The sequence below is a fragment of the Oryctolagus cuniculus genome, chromosome 10 (assembly GCF_051225735.1).
Source record: "Oryctolagus cuniculus isolate XC-2025 breed Fujian yellow rabbit chromosome 10, ASM5122573v1, whole genome shotgun sequence".
NCBI lineage: Eukaryota > Metazoa > Chordata > Mammalia > Lagomorpha > Leporidae > Oryctolagus > Oryctolagus cuniculus.
The window spans coordinates 96,172,294-96,198,462 of record NC_142876.1 but is presented as its reverse complement, the minus strand read 5'-3'; the positions used below and the strand labels follow the sequence as shown (position 1 = coordinate 96,198,462).

General features: G+C 43.0%; 1 protein-coding gene and 1 long non-coding RNA gene across 4 annotated transcripts in view; one reads left to right on the top strand and one right to left on the bottom strand.

Moving 5' to 3' along the window:
* CACNA2D3 (calcium voltage-gated channel auxiliary subunit alpha2delta 3) overlaps nucleotides 1-24,287 on the top strand; it is an 875,732-nt gene extending 851,445 nt beyond the window's left edge. For all 3 annotated transcript variants that reach the window (XM_051851529.3, XM_051851528.3, XM_089305523.1), the window contains 3 exons: nucleotides 21,622-21,737; nucleotides 21,965-22,044; nucleotides 23,883-24,287. In XM_051851529.3, coding sequence (XP_051707489.1) covers nucleotides 21,622-21,737; nucleotides 21,965-22,044; nucleotides 23,883-23,975 — 289 coding nt within the window. In that variant the 3' untranslated portion in view covers nucleotides 23,976-24,287. The remainder of the gene's footprint in view (nucleotides 1-21,621; nucleotides 21,738-21,964; nucleotides 22,045-23,882) is intronic.
* On the bottom strand, nucleotides 16,546-20,411 carry LOC149124350 (uncharacterized). Its single transcript, XR_016214283.1, has 2 exons — nucleotides 19,894-20,411; nucleotides 16,546-17,146 (listed from the first exon to the last, which is right to left on the bottom strand). It is a non-coding gene; the product is annotated as an uncharacterized LOC149124350 (long non-coding RNA).
* Nucleotides 24,288-26,169: the final 1,882 nt, after the last annotated feature.

Genomic DNA, 26,169 nt, shown 5'->3' with positions numbered 1-26,169 from the left:
CCCTACTTCAGAGACATAATTACAATGCATTCTATATTCATAAGCTTAATTCACCAGTATTCTAATATTCAGCAAGTAAAAAGTAGGAAGACCAAAGTTTCACAGGAGTATAAACATGAACTAAAAACAGCAATCATATCCCAAAGTGACCACTTCATTCCTATATTTTTTTTAATTCTATATTTTGCCACGTGTCAGAGAAAATATATGCTGTTTATCTTTTTGAGACTGGCTTAAATTACGAAGCATAATGGTTCCGTTTGCATCCATTGTCTTGTAAAAGACAGGATTTCATTTTTATTTATGGCTGAATAATATTCCGCAGTGTGTAAACACCACCTTTTCTTTATCTAGTCATGAGCTGATGGACATCTGGGTTGATGCCATATATTAGCTATTGTGAACTGAACTGCAATAAACATGGGGGTACAAAGAACTCTATCCTATGCTGATTTAATTTCCTTTGGGTGAATTCCCAGGAGTAGGATGGCTGGGTCATATGGTAGATCTATTTTCAGATCTCTAAGGCATCTCCATACTGTCTTCCATAATGGTTGTACTAGTTTACATTCCTACCAACAGTGGATTAAAGTACCTTTTCCACCATATCCTTGCCAGCATTCATGCATTCATTCACTGATGGATAACCCTTCTAACTGGTGAGGTGAAAACTCATTGTGTGTGTATGTGTGAGTGTTTAAGATATATTTATTTTATTGAAAGGGAGAGGAGAGAGAGAGGAAAGAGAGGAGAGAGAAAAAGAACCCCTGTGGGTGCAGGGACTTTGGCCATCTTCCACTGCTTTCCCGGCACATTAGCAGGGAGCTGGATCAGAAGTGGAGCAGCTGGAATTCGAAGTAGCACCCATATAGGATGCCAGCGTCACAGGCCAGTGTTTACCCTGCTATGCCACAGCACTGTCCCCTCATTGTGGTTTTGATTTGCTTTTCCTTGATGGCTAATGATCCTGAACATATTTTCATGTGTTTGTTTGCAATCTGAATGTCTTCTTTTGAAAAATGCCTCTTTAAGTCCTTTGCCCATTTCTTACCTGGATTGTTTGTTTTGTTGTTGTTGCATGTCTTGAGCTCTTTATAAATTCTAGATATTAATCCTTTATCCGTTGCCTAGTTTGTAAATATTTTTTCCCATTCTGTCAGTTGCCTGTTCACTTTGTTGTTTCCTTTGCAGTGTAGAAGCTTATTTTCTTGGCGTAGTCCCATTTATCTATTTTTTATGTAATTGCCTGTGCTTCTGGGGTCTTTTCCAAGAAGTCTTTGCCTATACTGATGTCTTATAGAGTTTCCCCAATGTTTTCCTCTAGTACTTTGAGGTATTAGTAATACATTTAGATCCTTGATCCATTTTGAGTTGATTTTTCTGTAAGGTGTAAGGTAGGGACCTTGTTTCATACTTTGGCACACATTGATCCAATTCTCCCAGATTCATTTGTTGAAGAGACTGTCCTATCTCCAGAAATTAGTGTCAGGTCATTTGTCAAAGATTAGTTGGTTGTAGATGCATGGATTAATTTCTGCAGATTCTATTATGTTCCATTGATCTATATGTTTATTTTTTGCTGGTACCAGGCTCTTTTGATTATAACTTTCGTATAGTACGTCTTGAAGTATGACCCTGTGATGCCTCTAGTTTTTTTTGTTGCTGTTGTTTAAGATCACTTTAGCTACTTGTGGTCTCTTGTGTTGATGATTTTTAACATTTGTTCTAGATCTGAGAAGAATATCTTTGCTGTTTTGATTGGAATCACATTGAATCTATAAATTGCTTTGGGTAGTATGGACATTTTAATGATATTAATTCTTCAAATCCATGAACATGGAAGATTTTTCCATTTTTTTGTGTCATCTTCTATTTCTTTCTTTAGTGTTTTGTAATTTTAATAGTAGAGATACTTATGACAACCCTTTATGACAACCAACTATTGCTTTTCCAATAGTTTCTAAGTGGAGATTTTGGTTCCCTTATATATAGAATCATGTCATTTGCAAACAAGGATAAATTGGGTCCCTCCTTTGCAATTTTATATGTTTTTTTTCCTTGCCTCATGGCTCTGGCTAAAACTTCCAGAACTACATTGAATAGCAATGGTGAAAGCAGGCATCCTTGTCTGGTTAAAGATCTTAGTGGAAATGATTCCAACTTTTCCCCATTCAATATGATGCTGGCTGTGGGTTTGTCATATTTTGCCTTGATTGTGTTGAGAAATGTATGCTCCTTCTATACCCAATCTACTTAAGGTTTTTATCATGAAAGGATGTTGTATTTTATCAGATGCTTTCTCTGTATCTATTTAGATAATCACGTGGTTTTTATTCTTCAGTTTGTTAATGTGATGTGTCACATTTATTGATTTGTGAATGTTGAAACATCCCTGTATACCAGGGATAAATCCCACTTGGTCTCAGTGAGTGATCTTTCTGATGTGGTTTTGGATTTGATTAGCTCATATTTTGTTCAGGATTTTTGCATCTATGTTCATCAGGGATATTGGTCGGTAGTGATTTTTTTGTTGTATCTTTTTCTGGTTTAGGAATTAAGATGATGCTGTCCTCATAGAAGGAGTTTGGGAGGAATCCCTCCTTTTCAATTGTTTTTGAATAACTTGAGAAGAACTCGAGTTAATTCTTTAAAAGTCTTGTAGAATTCAGCATTGAAGCCTTCTAGTCCTGGGGTTTTCTTTGTTGGGAGAGTCTTGAGTACTGATTCAATCTCTATCTTGGTTATTGGTCTGTTTAAGTTTCCATTGTATTCGTGCCTCTGTTTTGGTAGACTGTATGTATCCAGAAATCTAGCCATGTCTTCTATATTTTCCATTTTTTGGCATATTGCTGCTTGTAGTAATTCTTGATGATTCCTTTTATTTCTGTGGTATCTATCGTTACGTCTCCTCCTTCATATGTGATATTATTGATGTGAGTCTTCTCCCTCTTAGAAGTTGGCATATCCTGCAGCCTTCAGTTGTGGGAGTTGTGGATGGTGTCCCTGATTACTGCTGTGTGTCTGTATTTTCCACGCTGTTCCATACATCTCTCTTCTTTCTGTACCATTTCCACTGCAAACTTTTTCTCCAACTCTCCCCTGGGAATGCACTTCCTCCACTTTTCTTCTGTTATCTTCCCCTGGTCAAAATCAGCAAAATCCCTATTCTGCCATCTTTGAATCTAAATGTATGTATCTTTGCAATTGTTTGTTCCCTGGGTACACATGTGGTGACACACACTGTAGTAATGATTAGGAATTAAAAATCAGATAAATAGGGCTCTTGCCCTTGCCTGTCATCTGGTTATATGACCTTGGAAATTAACGAATCTCTAAAATAATGTTTTTGCCTAAAAGCTAGTGCCCTCCTCCTCTCTGATATCCATGATAAAGCAGTAATTGCAACACTGCTATTCTGACTACAAATTGATACCTTCAGTATTTTCAGTATTAGAAAATGGCCATCTGATCTCTGGTGGCCCTGCTTGCCTTTGTTACTGATACAGCCAGTCCAGCTCTCTGCAGCTTCATCTGTGCATGTTACATGTCTTTTGATCTCTTTACCTTCCCTTGCCCACATCTTTATATTTAAGTGCCCCTCTTGGAAACAGCATACAGTTTGGTCCTGCTTTTTATCTGTTGTAATTTATGGTATATTCTACTAATTTTTTTTTTTTTTGACAGGCAGAGTGGACAGTGAGAGAGAGAGACAGAGAGAAAGGTCTTCCTTTGCCGTTGGTTCACCCTCCAATGGCCGCCGCTGCAGCCGGCGCACCGCGCTGATCCTGGCAGGAGCCAGGAGCCAGGTGCTTTTCCTGGTCTCCCATGGGGTGCAGGGCCCAAGCACCTGGGCCATCCTCCACTGCACTCCCTGGCCATAGCAGAGAGCTGGCCTGGAAGAGGGGCAACCGGGACAGAATCCGGCGCCCCAACCGGGACTAGAACCCGGTGTGCCGGCGCCGCAAGGTGGAGGATTAGCCTATTGAGCCACGGCGCCGGCTCATATTCTACTAATTTTGAGTCACATTTTGCATTTACTTATAGCATTTGCTCTTTTTATACTTCTCTGAAATTTTTTTAAAGATTTATTTATTTGAAAGGCAGAGTTAGAGAAAGGGAGAGACAGATTTTTTAAAGATTTTTATTTATTTGAAAGAGTTACAGAGGGATAGGGAGAGACAGAGAGATACCTTCCATTTGCTCTTTTACTCCACAGATGGTTGCAATGGCCAGGGCTGGGGAAGACCAAAGCCAGGAGCTTTTTCCCACGTGGTACCCACATGGGTACCAGGGGCCCAAGCACTTGGGCCATCTGCTGCTTTTTCAAGCCATTAGCAGAGACCTGGACCAGCAGTGGAGAAGCTGGAACATGAACCAATACCCATATGGGATGCCAGTATCACAGATCTATCTAACACATTTGAGATTTGTTCATTTTATTGTTCATCAGTAGTTAGTTCTTTTTATTACTGGATAGTATTCCATGGCAGATTTATCCTAATTTATCCATTCTTCCAGTTGATGGATAGTTGAACAATTTGAGATTTGGGGTGATTATGGGGAAAACCACTGTAAACCTTCCTATATGAAAGTACTTCAAAAATTTCACAGAAAGTACATATTATAGGAAAAAGGCTATACATGAGGTTCAAAAAAGTGTGTCTAAAATAGATTTCTTTAGGATTTATTTATTTGAAAGAATTAGGGAGAGAGAGAGAGATAAAGGAGGGGTGGAGAGAGGGAGAGAATCCTCAATCCACTGGCTTATTCCTGAGATGCCCATAGTGGCCAGGTCTGGGCCAGGCTGAAGCCAGCTTCTTCCAGGTCTCATACATGGATGGCAGGGGACTAAGGAGTTGGGCCATCTTCTGCTGTTTTCCCAGGCCATTAACAGGGAGGTGGGTTGGAATTGTAATAACTGGGACTCCAGCTGGTGCCCATATGGGATGCCAGTATTGCAGACAGTGGCTTTACCTGATATTCCACAGTGCCAGGCCCAAATTTATCTTTTAATACCAATTTCTCAAAAACTTTTTAAAGTACCCTTGCGTGGTCTTTGTATGGACAAAATTTGTCACTTTAAATGGGCTGCTGGATTACATGAGGGTAATGCAGACAAGGTTTGTAAAATAGAATTGAAAAAAGTTTATTTTGGTGCAAAGAATACTTTGCAGGGTCGGGCACTGTGGCTCACTTGGTTAATCTCCACCTGCAGTGCCGGCATCACATATGGGTGCTGGATTCTAGTCCCGGTTGCTCCTCTTCCAGTCCAGCTCTCTGCTGTGGCCTGGGAGGGCAGTGGAGGATGGCCCAGGTGTTTGGGCCATGCACCCGCATGGGAGACCAGAAAGAAGCACCTGGTTCCTGGCTTCGGATCAGTGCAGCACCAGCCATAGCGGCCATTTGGGGAGTGAACCAATGGAGGGAAGACCTTTCTCTCTGTCTCTCTCTCTCACTGTCTGTAACTCTACCTGTCAAATAAATTTTAAAAAATCTGAAAAAAAGAATACTTTGCTAGCCATGTAGATTTTTCATAATATACATCTTCCACATGGTAAGTGTATGCTGTTTTATATATCACAATAGCTAAGACATAGAATCAACCTAAATGCCCATCAACAGAAGACTGGATGAAAGAATTATGGGATATGCACTCTATAGAATACTATTCAGCAGTAACAACAAATGAATTCCGGTCATTGGCAACAAAATGGAGCAATCTGGAAAACATCATGCTGAGTGAAATAAGCCAGTCCCAAAGGGACAAATATCATATGTTCTCCCTGATCGGTGACAACTCACTGAGCACCTAAAAGGAAACCTGTTTAGTGAAATGGACACTAGGAGAAACAATGTCTTGATCAGCCCTTGTCCTGACTGTCAAGGAATAACTTACTATTTTATTCCTTTAGTATTTTTTTTTTTGGTCCACTTAATACCATTTGTTGAACTCTTTAATTAACACACAATTATTCTTAGTTGTTTAAATTTAACTGAAAACTGATCCCTGTTAAATATAAGAGTGGGAATAAGGGAAGAGATGTACAGTTTGGCACATGCTCACTCAGACTTACCCCTAATGATACAGAATGATCCTACATGGAAAGCAGTATACACAGCTGACTCAGAATGGCAAACACCCTAAACAGCACTCTGGTCTCAGAATCAGCCCTTAAAGCATTCAGATCTGGCTAAAAAGCCCATGAGAGTTTAGCAGGCCTGGAAAGCCAAGATAGTGTGTGTGGCAAAAAAAAAAAAAAAAAAAAAAAAAAAAATCTAAATGAAAGATCTCTGTGAGTGAGATCCCAGTGGGAAGAGGGGAGTACCTTTCTCTGAAGGGAGGAGAACTAACACTTTGAGTATGGCCTTGTCTAAACAAGATCAGAGTTGGTAAAGAGACTTTCATAGCCTTGGCAGCTCATGACAAGAGCCTCGGGTGATCACTGACGTCATAAATAAGAGTGTCAATTGTTAAATCAACAATGGGAATCACTGTGCACCTGCTCCCCATGTAGGACCTCTGTCCTTAATGTGTTGTACTATGCAAATTAATGGTAGAACCACTACCCAAACAGTACTTTATACTTTGTGTGTCTTTGTGGGTGCAGTCTGTTGAAATCTTCGCGTAGTATACTAAGTTGATCTGTATATAAAGATAATTGAAAATGAATCATGATGAGGGATGGGATGGGAGAGAGAGTGGGAGATGGGATGGTTGCAGGTGGGAGGGAGGTTATGGGGGGAAAAACTGATATAATTCAAAAGTTATACTTTTGAAATTTATATTTATTAAATAAAAGTTTAAAAAAAGAAAATATTTTTAAACTTATTTTGAACATCAGAGTTAGGGAGAGAGAGAGAGATCTTCTACCTGCTGGTTCACATCCCAGATGGCCACAATGGCCAGTTCTGGGCCAGGCCCGAAGGCAAGAGCCAGAAACTTCATTCAGGTCTCCCACATGGGGGCAGGGGCCAGGTACTTGGCCATCTTCTGCTGCTTTTCCCAGGCCATTAGCAGGTAGCTGGATCAGAAGTGGAGCAGCCAGGACATGAAGCGGTACCCACAAGGGATGCTGGCTTCACAGGCTTTCACCCACTACACCACAACGCCAGCCCCCAGATATGAGATACTTTATATTGTTTTAGTATTTACATTTGATAATTTAATACCTATATGTCTGCTAAAATATCCTCATTTTTAAACCCAACATATCCATGATTTTTTTTCTTTACTGACATATAAATATCTTACCTATTATAAAGCACAATACCATGTCCGCTATTTCTAACATCTTGGCCTATGTTGACATGTTCTTAGTGACTAGTTTTCCTCTTGGCTATTTTGTCACATTTTACTGTTTGTTCACATACGTAGTAATTTTTGGATGTTGGATACTGTGGGTGTATGCTGCACAACTCTGGGATCTGGTGTACTTTAGAGAATGTGAAGCTTTTTTTGTAGCAGGTATTTAAATGATCAGTGGATTGCTTATTTTTAAAGGATTTACTTAATTATCTATTTATTTAGTTACTTGAAAGAGTTAGGGAGAAACAGATCTTCCATCCACTGGTTCTCTCCCCAGGTGGCTGAGGCTGTGCCAGGTCAAAGCCAGGGGGCTGGAACTCCATTCAGGGCTCCCACATGCATGAAAGAGCCCAAGCACAGGCCATCTTCTACTGCTTTCCCAGGCACATTGATTGGAAGTGGACCAGCCAGGACCTTACCTGGCACCCATACTGGATGCTGGCATCGCAGGTGGTTGTGTAACCTGCTGTGCTGTGTAAGCCAGCCCTTTGGTAGCTTTATTTTAGCCTCTAGGAGGTACGTCTGTTTCATTTTTGCCCCTCATCTTGAGATGCAGTATTTATTTCTTTAAACTTTTATCCTGGATTATATAGCCAGTTTCTCTGTGCTAGTTAGGAATAGTATAGAAGGATGTTTCCCCAGGTTGACTTAACACTTGGACATTTTGATTTTTAGAGTGTAAGCAACTCTTCTTTTATGTAGGAAAAATACAGATTAAAAAGGGTTGGCAATGCCAGGAACTAAAGGAAACCTAACAAAGCTGTAATAGTTCAGCTATTATCTAGCCTTGAGAAGTTAGATTTCTCAAACGATGATGTGGAGGCCAAGTATTTAATAATGTTATGTTAGGAAGGAACCTTAAAAATCACCTTTTAGATAGGAAAAATAAAGCTCCGAGAGGGAAGGGAACACTTTTCAGGGTGTCTGCGCAGTAATTTCATACTGGGAGCCTGGTTCAACCCCATTGACTTCTGACCCAGCAAGCTTCCTGTTTCCTCCTGCCTCCTTAATTTTCTTCTACTTTTCCCATACTGATGTTCTCTGTGTGGATCAAGTACATACAGAATAGGAGAAGAGTTCACATTTTTAAATGCGGGAGACTTCTTCCCCCTGTGTTTAAGTGTATTACCAATCCTCACAAAAATCTGTGAGAACACGGAAAAGAAAAAAGGTCTGAAACACTGACTTTGAGACAGTGTTGCTGGGACACGACTTGCCCTGGAATGTCCCCGTGGACGTCGGTCTCCATCGCAGTGCTGTCCTGCTGGAAGTGAATAATCGCACTGTGTTCGGATAAGGGCATGTTGCACAGGAGTGGGAATCATTAGCAGCTTTGGTTTCAGAGGTCGGATCCCCAAGCGTAGCAAACTATCTGATTTGTCTAGCCTTCTCCCTGGGACGTTAATTGAAAGCTACAGGATGTATTATTCAGAAAGCTTAGATGGAGGCATGCATTCAGCTTTTATTTCAACCGGCAGAATCTTGCTGAGCTTCCACTGTAGACCAGGCAGTGTGGAAGCTGACACTGGAGGAAGGCTCAGGGAAGGTTCCTCCAGAGGGGCTCTCAACCAAGGTGAGACAGTCAAATTGACCACATGGAAGACAGTGAGACCGCTAAGGAGGAAGTTCCTCATCCTTTCAAATAATAATCTTGGAAAAATTTCCTTCAAGTTTTAGCTTTGCTGGTTGTTAGCAAATGAGGTTCTAGAGCACACCGCTGATCACTGGTACAGTCAGGTCACTCATACGGTCTGTAAAACAGAAAAGTCTTGGTTCTTGGTTCTTATTAAAGTACAATTCCTACTCAGTGTAGAAAACTAAAACAGAGAGAAATGTATAGAGAGTAAAGTAAAAACTGCCTGCCATCTTACCACTCGGAACTGGAAGGCAGACAAATTACATGCTCGGGTTCTGGAGCCAGACAGCTTGGGTTTGAATCTGAGCTCCCCATCTCGTTGGCTGTGTAACTTTAGGCACGTGACCTAGTTTCTTCATCTACAAAATGGGGCTGAGAAGCGTTACTCACATGCTGCTGCATTTCCTTCCAGTCTTTTTTTTTCTCTTTGCAAAATGGACTTCACACTTATTAGCCAAGTTGTTTCTTGGCCCTTAGCATAGTTACCTGGATAAAAATGAGTTTTTCTTGTAGCACAAGATGTTGAACCTTTTAAAAAGCAATTATTGATCAGATGTAGACATTGCTATACCACTTACAAGCAGGCATTTCACTCTCTGGTTTCTTCTGGTTTCTGGTTTCTTCACAGTTCATGTTGCTGCTGTTCTGTTGTACTAAATGAACCCTAGTATGTACAGGGAGGTCGTGGATGAGAACGTAAAGCCAGGGAGCGAGAGACGGAAACTGTGACAACAAAGTAATGTCAACTTGCTTATTCGACCTACGGAAAGGTTCTTTGGTCTCCGTTTATCAGAGAATCGCCGCGTTGCTGCTAAACAAACAAGTTTCCACATGAGATTTTTTTTCATGGGTAGCATGGTAGGCTCTGAAATATGACCGCTTTGACTGCTAATCAGAAGCATGGCACCTATGACTTGTGCTACTTTAAGTAACTATTCTGTTAAGTTCTCTAAGCCTGAGGTGTGGCTTCTGCAAGTTGGGATTAACACTGCCTGCCTGACAGATTGAAACGGGGCAGGTTCAGGTAAAATGTCTTCGCACTGTCCTTGCATACAGTAAGTGCTCAGTGAGTCACAGACGATGGCAACTGTGATGGTGGGGATAATGATGGTGATGAATTCTAGAACACAGTGGTTGAAACAAAGACGCAAGAGACAAGCAGATCTGGCTCGGTGGAATTGTGATGCTTGATGATGTTTATGACTTGGCAAAGTTTGCTGAATTTCTCCAAGCTTGAATGTTTTCATCTATAAAATGGAGATGATGATGTTTCTTTGGGTTGGTGTGAAGATTAAAGCAGAATCGCATAGAAATGTGCTTGGTACTAGATAAACACTCCATAAATGTTAGCTATTATTGTCATTATTTATAAGAAAAGACACTAATAGTTCTAGTGAAAATATTTAACAAATTCCTTACTCTTAAAGGATTAGAAGATGATGGTTCATGTCATAATTAAGAGGATTTACTGACGAACTCAGTACCAAAAAAAAAAAAAATACTTTGAAAAGCTAAAATAATAGCCAAGTTTTGAAAGCATCTTTTTGTTGTCAACTCTTTTGAGACTCCCTTCCTGTGGGGCAGGAAAAGAAAACAGAGTCGTCCTTGCTTTTCATTCTAGAGGACCTTCCCTTCCGCATTTCAAATACAGAATACCATTCCATGCCACCTGCTTTGGGCTGACAATGCCAGCGAACTTCCTGCGCAAGTTGTTTTCAAGCTCTTAGTTGGCACCAACAACCTCAGCAAATCCGCAGTGGCCTGAGGATGAGTGCACATCATTGTGATGGTGCTCACTGATGCATTCGGTCTGCAGCAGAACCGCGGGACACTGTCTTGCAGACAAAGCATCTACCAGGCTTTTTGTGTGCTGTCCCCATCAGCAAGTGACCAACAGAATGCCATAATAAGTGCATTCCTTACATTTCTGAATAAATAAGCAAAACAAAGGCAATATGCTGGTCCATTTAATATAAGCACTTAAATGTGAAGACAAAGGAGCCCTTCCCATATGAAGTGTAATAGAGCAGGAGAGGCCTGTGCCGGTCTGGTTCTTGGCTGGCCATCTGAGGTACACCTGACGGAAAGCATGCTTGTGATTTCCAGGGCGCAGTTCCCTAAAGCTGGAATTTTCCAACTGCAGGGTGATCAGACAATGTAATGAACATCAGATGGCATTCAAGTGCATATCACCTAATAGCCTTTCACTTTAAAATGGCAGAAGGCTGAACCATGCAGGGAAAAGTTGAGAGGCAGACTTCTTCGGGCAAGGCTTGCTTTTGTTTCCCAAAGGTTAGGGTCAAGGCACAGGTGTTCTCTATGTGTACCCCAGCAGGCATTTCTGTTGTGGAGCAGAAGTGGCTGCCGATGGTTCTTGAGGTTGCAGGCTTCCTCGGTGAAGGGAGAGAGAGGCATTTCGATTTTATTCTTATTACATAGGTTCAGTGCCCATCTCTCAACCCATTGCTTTCTCCCAGGGAAGGAACTGCACCAATCAGTGCAGGTCCCAGAGACGTGCCTGGACAGGGCAGGCTCTCAGAAGCACCTGGGCTGCCTGGAGGAAGGGCGGATTCCTGCACAAAGAGGATATTGGTCCCACAAGCAGAGAGATTGGATATCAAAGAGAAAACTTCCATGAGTGGTTGGGCAGGGCCCTCTTTTTTTTCTTCCTTCCTGATAACAACCAGAAGCAAAGAGATGTTGGACCTTGAGGAGTTGTGAGGTTAAGCAAGTCTGAGGTGTTTCAACCTTGTACTCTATTCTGTAAAGACCATTTGCCAGGGAGACTGTGCTGCTTTGAATTATATTTTTATCTTTTACTGTTGTGCCATTGTTATTCAATAAGCATTAGTGCTTAGCTGGTGTGTTGCAAACAAAAATAAAGAGGTCTCTGCCTTGCTCTCGAAGGTTGGGACAACGTGGTAAACTTGTTCCTTTGATTCCTAGGCTGATCCTCTGGGGCATGCAGTGCTGCTCCTCCATGGTCCCTGAATTCTAGTGACTGCATTTCAGTTAAGATCAGTGATTACTGATAGACTTTTCTCTTGGTACAATCGTAGGTTTGTACATCAGTGTTGTTCATAAAAGGAATTTGAAATATTTCCTTCTTTCCTGTGCTTTGAAGCAGTTCAAGTATTTTAGAACTACATATGCCTTGACATGCTAAAATGATTCATCTGTGAAATTACCACGCCTGCCGCTTTTGGGGGTTGAGGTGAGCAGGTGAGGCAGAATGGTCCATTTTTCCCCCTGTTCAGGCCGGGTATGAGGAGGTGCTGGTCTCACCACTCTTAACCTCCTCCCTGCCCTGAGTAGCATGGCTGCAGAGTTACTGTAGAACATGTCCTGATATTTAAATTTAGCTGGGCATTAAAGAATCATGAAAAGTTTGCTCTCCACACCTTATGAGCCTGGGCCTGTGTAAGGCACTTGAGTGCATGGTGGTGGTGGCGGCGGGGGTGGGGTGGGGGTGGGGGTGGGGGGGCATGGAGAACAGGATCGAGGTGAAGAGCCACAGTCATGTCAAAGATCAACTGGAGACCAGCCCAGCACAGAAGAGGGTCCGTGCTGGCTCTAAATACTTGGCTGTGATTTCCTCAGTGTCTCATTTTTGCTCTGGATAAACTCCGCACAACCCCTACAGGATGGACACATACAAAGCGGGAAAGACTTCAGTTGCCATTCAAAGTGTCTGAAGATGTGATCCCACCCATTCATTTTCCAAGACAGAGTTATGTACCCCTTTAATGAAAGGCGAGCCAACTGAGTTCTCCAAATGTGCAGTGCTGGGACCCTCTGGGCCTGTTGCCTGTTACCCCGGGGCTCCTCCGCATTTGGCCTGCTTGTTCCGGGAGAGCAGTAGGGAAGCGTCACCATCACTTTCGTCATCTGCTCTGCAGAGCCCCCCTCTAAAGACAGCGCCCGTCTAACGGTCTGCCTTGTCGGGGAAGCTGGCTTAAAACCACATCGTCTTTTTCCCTGCAGGTCCTCCAGTCCGTAGTAAATGGGAAAGAGGGGACTGGGTTATTTCAGTTCCAGCACTGGACACATCAAAATTGCTTCCCTCTTCCCGCCTCCCTTTCCCTGGAGGACCTAATTTATTTCACGCATTGTGACCCATCCTGGCTTAGCAATGAGACCACTGTGATTCTCTCTGCAGGCATTTCCCGCCTCGCCTCTTTTGGCCCCCAGGCAAACGCAGCCGGTCACAGCCCCTCTGCACTGTGATGTCAGCCATGCTGCTGGGCCCAGCTGGCTGGAGGTGTGTTTTATGGAGTTCAACCCTGCACCCTGGGCCATAAATACACATTGTACACATAAATGTACAGCTAACATTGCCCAGGCCCCTCTGAAGCACCATGTTAATAAGCAGACAGTAAGTCTTTAAAATATGGAAAAGCAGTTAATCTTTCCGCCGGCAAGTCCTTTGTAGGGGGTGGTTTGCCTCTGCCTCTGTGTAGCTGCAGTGCAGGGCTTTTCATCTCCCAGGATTTGGGAAGGAGGAAGTTTGCTGCGGGGCTCCATGCTAAGTGTGTTAAAAGCAATTTCTTGCCTGAGTTGTCATTAAGCATCTACGTGGAGTGACCACCCTGGATCTGCCTTCAGGGAGCTTGAGCACAGATAATGCCAATGCAGTACAGGGAATCGGGGGCAAGCATTTGGCACCATTGTGAAGACAGTGCTTGGGATGCCACGTTCCATACTGGAGTGCCCTGGTTCTAGTCCTGCCTCGGCTCCTGACTAGAGCCTCCCACTCGTGAGCACCGTGGGAGGCAGCAGGTGATGACTCACGCATGTGGCTGCCTGCCTCCCATGTGGGTGCATTGCGTTCTGGGCTCCTGGGCACTTGGGGATTGAGCCAGCCGATGGAAGGTGGTTCTCTCGCTGACTGTCCTGCGACTTCCAAATCAAACACTCAAGTAAAGAAAAAAATTAAGGAAAAAAATCTGCTCAACCACTGTTACTCTAGGAAGATAGTTAGCCTGCTGTCTCCTCATCTGTAAAATGGGCATAATGGATTTATGTAGGTGTCTTTGAGATTCAGTTTTCTCATCGGTAAAATACGAGGCAATCCTCCTTGTCCCTACTGCTCCATTTTATAAGTGTTTTAAGAAAGAAGACAGGGACAGTTTGTCCTTCCAAAGAACTTGAGAATTACAGAGGAAGTCCAAGTTCCTTGTGACAGTTATTGTCCCTTAGTATTTCCCTGAAGATAAGCACTGTTGTTGATTGGGTGTGTGTGCTTCCTTGTATTCTCCATCATTCCACACATTAAAGAGAAGGAATGAATTTACAGAAATTTTTATTTTGTGCTCACTTTATGTGTAATGCCAAGTAGTTCTTATCAGGCAGGTTATGCAAATTAAGATGCCCAAAGTGCTTGGGTCACTGAACTCATTCACGGTGCAGAGCTAGAAGAAGGGGAACCTGAAGGGGTGAAAGGACCGTCCTCCTGTCCTCCAGAGGCTCCCCCGCACCGTCTTTCCTTCCTTGTCCTGTTTGTACTTCCTCTACCCTCACCTCCTTCTCTTCTCCCTCTCTGGGTGATGGCGTGGCTAGAAGGACCAGATGGGTGCTCAGCAAGCAGAAGGTACAGGGAGCCCATACATGCTTGGTCTACTGGAGAGGCCCAAGGGCAGGTTTGTAGCTTGCGTGTAACTTAGTGAGCCAACAGGGAGACCAAATGTGTCCCACTTGGAAAAATGGGTATTATCGGTTGGTTGATGTAAAGACAGCATAGGTAAGAGCTGTCAACCTAGGGAGGACGGGGCCTTTGTCTTATGAATATGTGATTTCAACTAGTCTTCCCAATCTTTTTTATCTATAGGAAGAGAATTCATATGCTCACTTTTCATTTGTGTTGAGCTTACATAAGCTCCGCTAATTCAGTACAGTTTCTCCATGTCTATTGTGAGTCATGGGCATCTTACTTATTTGCTGTCTCTACTTAATACATCTGATGAGTTCTGCCCATCCCATTTGTGTGCCTTTGTTTGGGAGGGTTAAATGCATATGTAGTACTTACAGGAGATACAGTGCAGTATTTCACCATGTATAATAATCCAAAACAAATGGAAAGCTATAAATATTCTTACATGCATATTCTTAAGTATCCAAAATCTGTATATAGTTTTTGCAACACTATTTTCCTACGTACTGTATCTTAGATCCCAATTCATGGTAGTCAGTAGGGAAACCTCTGTCCTTTCACCTGGTGCCAAGGAGACCACTGTAGCTTGCTTACTTAGTTAACATCCCTATTGATATGCAAATGGGAAGAGGGTTCCTTATTTTTCCTTTTAATGAATAACTCCACCAACCTCTTTATACATGACATCTTGGGTTCCTAAACAAGAATTTCTCTTCCGAAAATCAAAACTGCTGTAAATGGTTTCTGACGCCTGCTGTTCTGGTAGAGCTGGTTAAGTCACCACCTATAATGATGGCATCCCATCGTGGAGCGCAGGTTTGAGTCCCTGCTAATGTGCCATAGCAGGGAGCTGGATCAGAAGTGGGGCAGCCGGGACGGATGCTGGCAGTGCAGGCAGCAGCTTTACCCACTATGCTGCAGCGCCAGCCCCACTGTAAATCTTATTATGGAAGAAATTTTTTTTAAAATAAAGTAATGTAATTATACTCTCCCATCTGCAGCTCAGAGCAGTACTCACTTCTTCAGACTTTGGCCAAAAGTCTGATATTACCAGTTACTTTCATTTTGGCCAGTCGAATACAAAGTGCGTTTTATGATTACCATTCCCCTGTATTGAAATCCGACTGTAGTGAGATTGAGACCCTTTTGGCATATATGTTGTCCAGCTGTGTCACCTGTGAATTGTCTTATGGATTTTGATGTTGGATAGCCAGCAGCTTCCCTTCTTTTTGTAAAACCCATTTTTCTTGTTGTTTTTACCATTGTCCAGACTACTTTTTATATTTACTCTTCTAACAGAATTTTTGAGTCATAAACTCAAAATCTGCCAAAATGGTATTGGACTTTCGAGATCATTCTAAAGTAAAAGGTTAAAGCAGAAATGACATCTTTACAGTATGCACGGTGCTCTCCGTAACTATTGCACCCTTCCACTTTTAGGTTGACTTTGTATGTTCTTCAGTCAAGTTTCCTTGTTGTCTTTACAAAGGCATGTGTTCCTCTGGATTTGCTTATGGGCATTTTATGGTCAGTGTAACTATAAACAAGCAAGGGTTCTTTTTCTCATAATGCCTTTTCATTGGTTAGAGTCAGGCTGTGGTTTTATATGTGGATCCTGCACCTAGTGGGCTTCCCGAGTCCTTCGATGAGTTCCAGCCGTGGACCCCTAAGTTCTGGTGGGTTTGCTGAGGACACAGTGGCAGCTGTGCTGGGATACTACGTGGTCATGTTCTCCAGGGGGCAGCCTCTCCATTTCAATTTTGTTCATGGCATTTGGTCTGCTCATGCTTTTTATGACTTGGTCAAATGTAGCTAATTTATACTTCTTTCCTCAAAAGTGTGTTCTAAGTTTTGAATATATAATAGCCGCCAAAAAATGGTTTAATTGGTTGTAATGTTACTCTCTGGCTGTTTTCTTGATCATGAGTGTCAAAAGTAGGTTTATGTCAATGTCCTTTAAAAGTTTATTTACAGAAGCGGGGTTGCGGGGGGAGGTGATGAGAGAATCTCTGCATCTGGTAGTTCATTCCCCAAGCCAGGATAGAGCCAGGCTGAAAACAGGAGCAGGGAAGTCAATCTAAGTCTCCCACAGGGGTTGCAAGGACCTCATTCCCAGAGCTGCTGACTCCTGCCTCGTAGGGTACACGTCAGCAGGAACCTGGATTCCGAGGCAGAGCCGGGATGCCAGTCTAGGGACTCTGATGCAACCCAGGCAGGGCTTTCACTGCCAGGCCAAACACGAACTCCTTACAATATTCTTTGACACCAGTTTGATTCTGTCCGTAATCACAGTTTTATCTGCATTTTACTTTGATCAGTATAAATTCCGTCACTGAGCAGGTACTTCCTGAGAACGTGCTCTGTCGCAGACTCACCGACGAGCAGTCAGATGCAGCCTTAGTCCTGCAGAAACTGCAGTGCATGAGTGGGGCACAGGGGAGCATGTGCAGAGGGAAGAGAGGCAGAGGAAGATGACAAGTGCAGAGGGCACTGGTGTCCTTGCAGGTGCAGATCCAGCTGGAGTGGCGAGGACCACAGTCTGACTGCAGTAGTTCTGGAAAAGAGCAGTTAGCAGGAAAGCGATGGGGAAGAAGATAATTCTTAGTAGGGGTTGCACTATCAAAGAGGATCGAGAAACAGGGCATGTTTGTTACCAGAAAGGAAGGGTGTGTTAGTCAGCTTTTCATTACTACAACTGAAATACCAGAGAGAAGCTACTTGGGAAGGAAAGATGCTTATTTCAGCTCATGGCTTTGGAAGATCACAGGCCAGGACCGGCAGCCCCATGGCTCTGGTCTGATGAGGACTGTAAGTAGAACAGGTGCAGAGAGAGGATCATGCATGAACCACAAAGCAGAGAGCAGCCAGGCCCAAGTCTATTCCAAGGATATGCCCCCAAGTCAAACTACTGAACACCATGACTGAAGCAAGTCTCCAGCTATAATATGATGATGTAAGACTTTGGGGACCAAGTTTCCAGGACAGAGATATTTGGGGAACAATCAACTGCTATCGGGACTATAGCAGAAAGGCTAGTAGATAAGGGAGACTACTTAGGCCGTGGTCACCTGCCTCTTCCTTTCAGTTAGTCGCATCCTTGTGGAAGCCTGAGACGAAGGCTTTGGAGAAGAGCATCAGTCCTCAATCCGTGGCTCGGCAGGGCAGACAATAGTAGGGGCACAGATGCAGGTTCATGTTTTTCCAGTTTCTTGATTGGAAAACTTAGTTCAATCATGGAAACTTGTTTCCCCAATGAGAGTATTAAAAGTTACATGACACAAATCTGATTCTGGCTGTTTCCAAAATTTCAAGTAATGATTAAATGTCTTTTTTTTTTAAAAATTTCCTATTTCCAAATGTATTCTAGTTTAGAAGAATACATATTGATGCTTTCTTCTTTTCCAATGTATTGTAGTTTCTATGGCTTGAAAATAATTTATATTCTATTTTGTTTAGCACTGAAGAAATTCTTTAAGAGTGTATTTATTTGAAAGAGCAACAGAGGGAAGAAGAGAGAGACCTTCCTGCTGGTTTACTCTCCAAATGGCCACAACAGCCAGGGCTCAGCCCGGTGCCAGGAACTCCATGCAGGTGCCATTTGGGCCATCTCCCACTGCCTTCCCAGGTGCATTAACAGGAAGTGAGATCAGAAACAGCAGCACAGAGTCCAACCAGCACTACCATATGGGATGCTGGTATCCCAAGCAGCAGCTTAACCTGCTGGGTCACAATGCCAGCCCCTCTGAATATATGTTGCTCAACACCTTGTTTTTTTAAAGATTTATTCTATTTGGAAGGCAAAAGTACATAGAGAGAAAGAGATCTTCCATGCACTGACTGATTCCCTAAATGGTTGCAAGAGCCAGGGATTGGACAGACTGAAGCCAGGAGCCTAGAACTCCACTTAGGCCTCTCAGATGGGTTGCAGAGGTCCAAGCACTTGGGTTTCACTTCAAACCAGCTCCCTGATAACGCACCTGGGACTAGAACTGGCACTCAGATCGGATGCTCATGTCATAGAAGGTGGCTGACCCCACTTTGCAGTGATGACAGCCCTTGCACAATATTCTTTTTTTAAAGATTCAGAGGCAGAGGGAGAGAGAAGTCCTCCATCCACTGGTTGACTCCCCAGATGGCTACAAGCAACAGCTGGAGCTGCACCAATTCAAAGGCAGCATCTTCTTCTGGGTCTTCCACGTGGGTGCAGGGAGCTGCGTCCTAAATAGAGGAGCCGGGACTCAAACTGGTACCCACATAGGACACAGACACTGCAGGTAGCAGTCTTACCTGCCATGCCACAGCACCGGCCTCACATAATACTTTTAAAAGACTCTGTGTTTGGCTGGTGCCGTAGCTCACTAGGCTAATCCCCCGCCTGTGGCACCAGGACCCTGGGTTCTAGTCCTGGTCGGGGCACCGGATTCTGTCCCGGTTGCTCCTCTTCCAGTCAAGCTGTCTGCTGTGGTCCAGGAAGGCAGTGGAGGATGGCCCAAGTGCTTGGGCCCTGCACCCCATGGGAGACCAGGAGGAAGCTCCTGGCTTCGGATCAGCACGGTGCGTCGGCCGCAGCGGCCATTGAGAGGTGAACCAACAGTAAAGGAAGACCTTTGTCTCTCTCTCTCACTGTTCACTCTGCCTGTCCAAAAAAAAAAAAAAAAATTAGGTGTTCACCAATCCTTTTTATTTCTACATGTTTTCTATGTTATCATTACATACCTGATTCATATTTTGTTAGTAATATTTTCTAATTAATCTGAATATTTGCATAATATTATTGCATCTGTTCTTGTTTACAGTTAACAATTTTCTGGTACATTTTTCTTCTTCCCATCTCATTCGGTTTTAGGAGTGTATGGCAAAGAGCGTAATGCTGTCATACATCCAGTTTAAGGGTCTCTGCCTTTTAATATGTGTATTGACACCCTCACATTTACTTTATTTTTCCAAACTATTTATTTATCTCAAAGTCTGAGATACACAGAGAGGTCTTCTATCCACTGGTTCACTCTGCAACAGCCAGAATTGTGCCGATCTGAAGCCAGGAGCTTCTTCCGGGTCTCCCACCTGGGTGCAGGGGCCCAAGGACTTGGGCTATCTTTCACTGCTTTCCCAGGCCATAGCAGAGAGCTGGATCAGAAGTGGAGCAGCCGGGACTTGAACCAGTGCCTACAGCGGATGCTGGCACTGCAGGTGGCAGCTTTGCCGGCCGCTCACATTTACTTTAATTGGCAATAGTTTAAGGCTAATACTGGCAGGTGTGTGTGTGTCTGAAAACCCAATAGAATATCACATTTTTCCTACCTTTAATCTTCTGTAATTGTGTAGTTTTTTTAGAATCTGTTTTCTTCTGTATACTGACATATCTGAGAGCTCCTTTTATCCATTCTCTGAAAACCTCTAAGTGATGTTTCTTCATTTTCAGTATTCCAATTCAGACACTGGTTTTCATTCTCAGCTTTCCATCTTTGATAGTGCAGAGTTTCACTCAGCTTTGGATAAGACCTTTCAAAGAAATGAACAGGAAGAATAAAGAAAAGAGACCAAAAACTTGGAAAGGGTGACCCAACAGAAGAAAGTGCTTCATGTAATGGGTTCATTTGGTCTAATTTTCTAGTCAGCCAGTTTTTCCTAGACTTGTGTGACCTTCATTTTGCACTTCTGAGACTCTTAACCTGCCTCTGGTGGATCACGTGCTCTCTGATGGACGTTACCTCAGGTAGGGTATGATATGGTGATAGACGTGGTTCTAGCCGTTATCCTCTTTGTACTGAGCTATGTCCGTGCATAGGTGAGGGAAGGTAAAGCGGAGATTTGTTATTCACTGCGAAACAGCAAGGCTGAACATTGTGTTTCAAGGCAGGGGTGGAAGGGGCAGAGAGTAGGCCCAAGTGTGGACAGGGGTTTTGCAAGGAAGTAGGTATCACTGCCTACTTAGTAAGTGAGAAAAAGTGGGAGTCCCTTTCTTTACAATTCTCTGCCAAGCAAAAGGATTATCTTCATTGCAGGATTTCAGTTCACCTTGAGGATACACTATAGAGGACAGAATACGTTTGTGGAAAGGAAGATGATTAAGGATCAAACTCCTGGAGAAATGGTTAGGTTGGAATCTATTTTGATTACTCAGTGGTTCCTCCAGACAGTCATTAGAGACTGTTACTAAAGGATCATTTTTACAGGGACATTATTCTGTCCTGTCACTGGCTTGGATATCCTGACAGTGGCATCATCATGCTAATTTTAGACTTGCTTCTGCATGGACTCTGCCCTCGGAGAATGGTAAAGTCTTCTAGTTGACCTGAATTAACTTCATCCAAAGATTATTCCTCTAACATGGTACGTCCAAGAGTCTAGGAAGGTCACCGTCTCTCTTGCCATCGGTTTTTGATGGCTTGAGGGAAGGACGAAAGAAAACTCTAACTAGCAGAGTGTCAAATGCAACCAGCAGTCCATTGCCTCCTCCCAGAGCCTAAACTTAAGTCTGGAAAGGCCTAACCTCTTAACTTTTGGAAGCTGTAATTCATTCTTGTGCTGCATACAGGTGACTTTCCACTTTGAGGCAAGCATTCGGCGCAGTGGTTAGGATATCTGTATGCTAGAGCAAAGTGCCTGAGTTCAAGTCCCACCTGCACTTCCAATCCCAGCTTTTTGCAAAGGTGCTTCCGGAGAAGCACCAGTGATGGCCAGAAGCACTTGGGTTACTGCACGTGACTGTGTTAAATCCAGATGCAGTTCCTAATGATTGGCTTTGTCCAGGTCCAGTCATAGCTGTCCCTGGCATTTAGGGGGTGACCCTACACACCCTCTAAACAACCTGATTTCTTTTTTTTAATTAACCTGGTGCCTCCAAGGTGAGTTGTATGAGCTGCCTGAGCCATAGCTAAGTTTTGCTGAGTAACACTTGGTATTTATCGTGAAGGACGTCACGTAAAAACTCAACTTTCTTAGGAAAGCAGGGCGAAGTTCTCTTTGTAGCTCGTTAACTGAGGGGTGGTAAATGACCTCATGGTCCTGCTGCCTCTTTTCCCACAGGTCCTTTGTCATTCAGCAGATCCCAAGCAGCAATCTGTTCATGGTGGTGGTGGACAGCAGCTGCCTCTGCGAGTCCGTGGCGCCCATCACCATGGCACCCATTGAAATCAGGTATATCCTTTCGTGTAAAGGTCCAGCCACCACTGCAGACACCAGGAAGAGGGATCAACAGCAAGGGAACTTGGGGTGGGGAGGGAGGCAGAGAATGGAGAGGGAAAAATCTCTATTCTTTCTGCTGTTGGAGAGAAAATTGGGTAAGGGAGCAAGGTGCCCAGCCTTGAGTTCTGAGAGGCAGAGCAGGAGAAGCCACCCTTGGAAATGTGCCTTAACTACAGTCAACATAATGAATCCCTCAAGTGTGAACGCTTAAAGGCCCAGAAGATCAGAAGGCGTCCGGAATCTTGCCATGGCTTCCATCCTGAGGTAAGACTAAGAACTGCTCCAGAACCAGAACCATAGCCGAAAAGGTTACTGTGAAAAAAACCCTTCAAGAAACTCAAAATGATACAGACTAATCGTCTTCTGCTTGTAGCCCCTCAGTGTCTTCTTATGTAGTCCATGTTTCAGTCTTTTCGTGTTACAGCCATGTGCATTTTCAGTAACTTACCTTATCATGGATCACACACCATGTATTTTGACCAAGGTGAGTTACTTACTTTAAATGGAAGTTAAGTCATTTCTCCGCACCTTATTTTTAGATAGCCTTGTTAAATGAGAAATCCATTTGAAGCGAGAGTGGCGACATTAATATCAGATAAAGAATCACGATTTATGCAGGTAGAGTAATAATCCTCTAAGGCCCTGAAGCACATGAAATCAGGAAGTAGAAAGGCATTCCATTTATACTCAAAGTGAGAGGGGAAAATTAAGCATACGAAGAAAGGTGACCCAATCCTAGGGTCAGGTGATTAATGGGAGAAAGCCTCCTGCAGTGCAGGAGGCAAAAACGGTTTTGATCTACACAAATACCACAAGTTGGAAAATGAACCTCACTCCCCACCATGGAAAGCTTGCCTAGACCAATGCCAGCAGAGCCCTCTGAGTGCTCACTTCACCTTTAGCAAACAGCTTGGATATTTTATACAACATCAAAGTCCTAGAATAAGCGGTACAGTCAATATATTGGCAACAGGAGCCTGGGATTTATTAAAAGTGGATGCACCTATATTCAAAAGAGTGTCGGACAAGATGCAGTCTACACATATATGCTGAAAGTTCCATGATGGGCTCTTATAAAGGCTGTATGTAAGAATACAAATAAGGCGGACCTAAGGTAAACGTGCAGAAATCAGTGGTTTTTGAGCTTTTAGAACTAATGGGATGAAGTCACAGGGCAGAGTATCTTCAGACTTACATGGTAGATGTATTATTTTACCTGGTAAAATAACGTTCTCATCAGAAATTACATATAGACACTTTCCATTCCAAGACCAGAAAGCTACTAAATGGGAGGAGATCCAAAATTATATAAAAATAACTTGTATAGAACTGAAGGTTTTTTTCCCATAGACATTTTAAAAAATATTCTGCGTCAGATACTAAAGAGTTGTTTCAAATTGAAAAGTAAAGTAACAACATCCAGAAATAAAGCAAGTAGATGAAAGATACAGTTGCAGGGCTAACAGTGAAATGTCCAGCTCTGCAGCCTCTCTTCTGGGCATCTTTACAATAGGCAGTGTCAGGGCCTGTAATCAACATTTGCTAAGGACCTACATTTAATACTGGCTGTATCAATAAAGAAGGGACAAGAAAAATAAATGCCCATGAATAAGGAAAGCACTAAACAGACTGATTAATGGAGCTGGAGCAATTTGTCAGTTAGCAGACAGAAGGCATGCTGCAGAAAGGAGTACATTGTGTGATTATTTCGTAAAGCAGGGACTCCCCTTCTCCCAACTAAGACCCCCCCAACAGTGTCCCTAGCCAACTCTGGGACACGTTGTGAACCTTAGATGGACTCTTGCTTCCATTACGACAGAGAAAACTTCAAAGTGCAATATTTACCTTTATTACCAGTAGTCTTTATGATTTGCATTATTGATATGCAAAGAATATCCAGAAGATCTTACACACTGACAAGTGGAATCCAGTCTCTAATGTGCCGAAACTTAGAGACATCTACAACCCTGCCTCATCTAGGTCCTAGAAGGTAGCGTTCTTACTGTGGGGTGGGAGAAGCTGGGGGCTGCACTGTGGCTTGGCATGTGTAAGGGACCCTGGAACCCATTTCTGCTCTCACCAACCCCTGCCTCTCCCTGCAGGAGAATGCCAGGGAGTGTGGGGGTGTGCCGAGCCTCCAGGCCAGCGTGGCCCTGCTTCTGCTCCCTCTGCTGCTGCTGCTGTTCTCCAGGTGACCCTGACGAGATGTATTCTTGGCATGCTAAATCATGGATAAACTGTGAACCAAAATATGGTGCGACATAGGGGACATGAAATATAGTCCAACCATCAGCATCTCATGATTTTAAACTGTGCGTGATAGAAACTCTTCACAATATGTTGATAAAAAAAAAGTTACCTTTTTACTTTGCCAGTCATGCAAATGTGATAATCGCCCTCCATCAGAAACGGGACTACAGGTGGTAGGCACCGTCCCTTCTGCTTGAACCCCATTGAAACCAATTTAAAACTGTGTACTTTTTCAATAAAGTATATCAAAATCATAATCTCCTTGTTGGATTTTATCACTTCAGTGCTGGCAATACAAACTTAAAATGCACCTCGAAACAGTCCCCCATTCCAGAAACCATTAGAGCACGGTAGTTGGCAGGGCCATTCTTTTACAGCAGATTTCAAATATTTAATGATCATTTATGCTGCTCTCTTCTACGAATGTTTACAGAAGTTAACCCAGTATGTACGTGGGAACTCTGAATTTTGCTAAACAAGAGTCCAGTAGAAATCATAATTTGCACTCATACTCAAGTTGGGAATAGAAATACAGACGTCAGAAATCTGAGGAACTGATTCTGAGAAGACGTGAGGAGGACAAGGAGGAGGACTGTGAATGAATCTCAAGCGGATTGCTTCAGCATTTGCCTTCTGACTTGCCCAATAAACAAGAGACGAAATCAGATCTCAAATACTGTAAGATGTGAAATTACCCAGACCTGCAAGCTTTCCTGAAACACTGGATCTTGATCCAAATAAAACAGATTCCATTGGATCATGGTTACCAAATAGAGTGGAGCAATTTCCATGCCTAGGTAGAGCAGAGAATGCCTCACCTCTTAGGAGAGACCTGTAAGAGGCAACTGGAGAGCACTACTTAGCTCTTTTGAAAGGGTTGTATTATCCTGCCAGTATTTTGGAAAAACAGATGTTCTCATTCTACCTTGCACTAAAATGTTATGATATTCATAGGGATAACAACACTACATTGTTACACTTCTTTAAATCACTATGCCTCCAGTAATGTTCTCAATATAACAATCCCATGACACACTAATCTGTACAAATTTCAACAATGACTAGAATTGGGACCATTGCTATTGTTCACTTCTGTGCGTGTAAGTACACATGTAAGTTCAATGTTGCTTATACAAATATAAAAATGTGTTGCAGTTATGCTTGTATATTAATATCAGGTAAGGAGTCACACACTTACGGCAGACTGAGATACTTTAAATACTTTACCCACATGAAATCTTCAGTATAAAGACATCCCACTGATATCTGTGATAATGGCCAGTAGAAAGTGAAGTTTAATACTGAGAAAGGTAAACTTATCACAGAACTGAGAGGTGATGTAAAAGACAGCAGTCATATTATAATGGAATTCTTAACAAAATGATCATCACGGGACACACTCTTCTCCATTATACTTCTAAAAAAAACCTGGCAACATTAAGTCCAATATGTTTCCATTCCTCGAATACTGATGACGGAAATTATCTGTCCCATTCTAGACTATGGTGTGGCAGCAGTTGTTACAGCGCTGGCAGAGCTGCGCCTTGTAGCACCATCGGGCATCACAGTCAGGCCACTGCACCCGACACTTCTGATTCTCTGTGCCTATGGCAGCTCCTAGCAACTGAAAACTCCATTTATCTACTTGAATATTAACTACTTTCCTCAAATTAATGTGTCTTAAGCTCAATCATTGTTTGTCCTGCTTCAAACATTTTCCTTCCAACTGGCGTAAGTTCCCAAATCAAAAACCTTGGTGCCACCTTACTTTGTGCCCATCCTCAGTTCAGCCCTCCAAACTCCAAGCCCAAGGACTTCCCATGAGCCCCTCGCCACTGTCTGCCATCTTCTTTTGACCCTTCCCACGGGGTCTGGCCCACACTGCCTCCTCATATTGCTCTCCTGTCTCTTCATGGTTCATTCTCCAGTCTCCATGCAGCAGCCAGAGCAATTTTTCTTTTTTTATATATATTTTTTTAACTTATTTAATGAATATAAATTTCCAAAGTACAGAATATTGATTACAATGGCTTCCCCCCCATAACGTCCCTCCCACCCACAACCCTCCCCTTATCCACTCCCTCTCCCCTTCCATTCATATCAAGATTCATTTTCGATTCTCTTTATATACAGAGGATC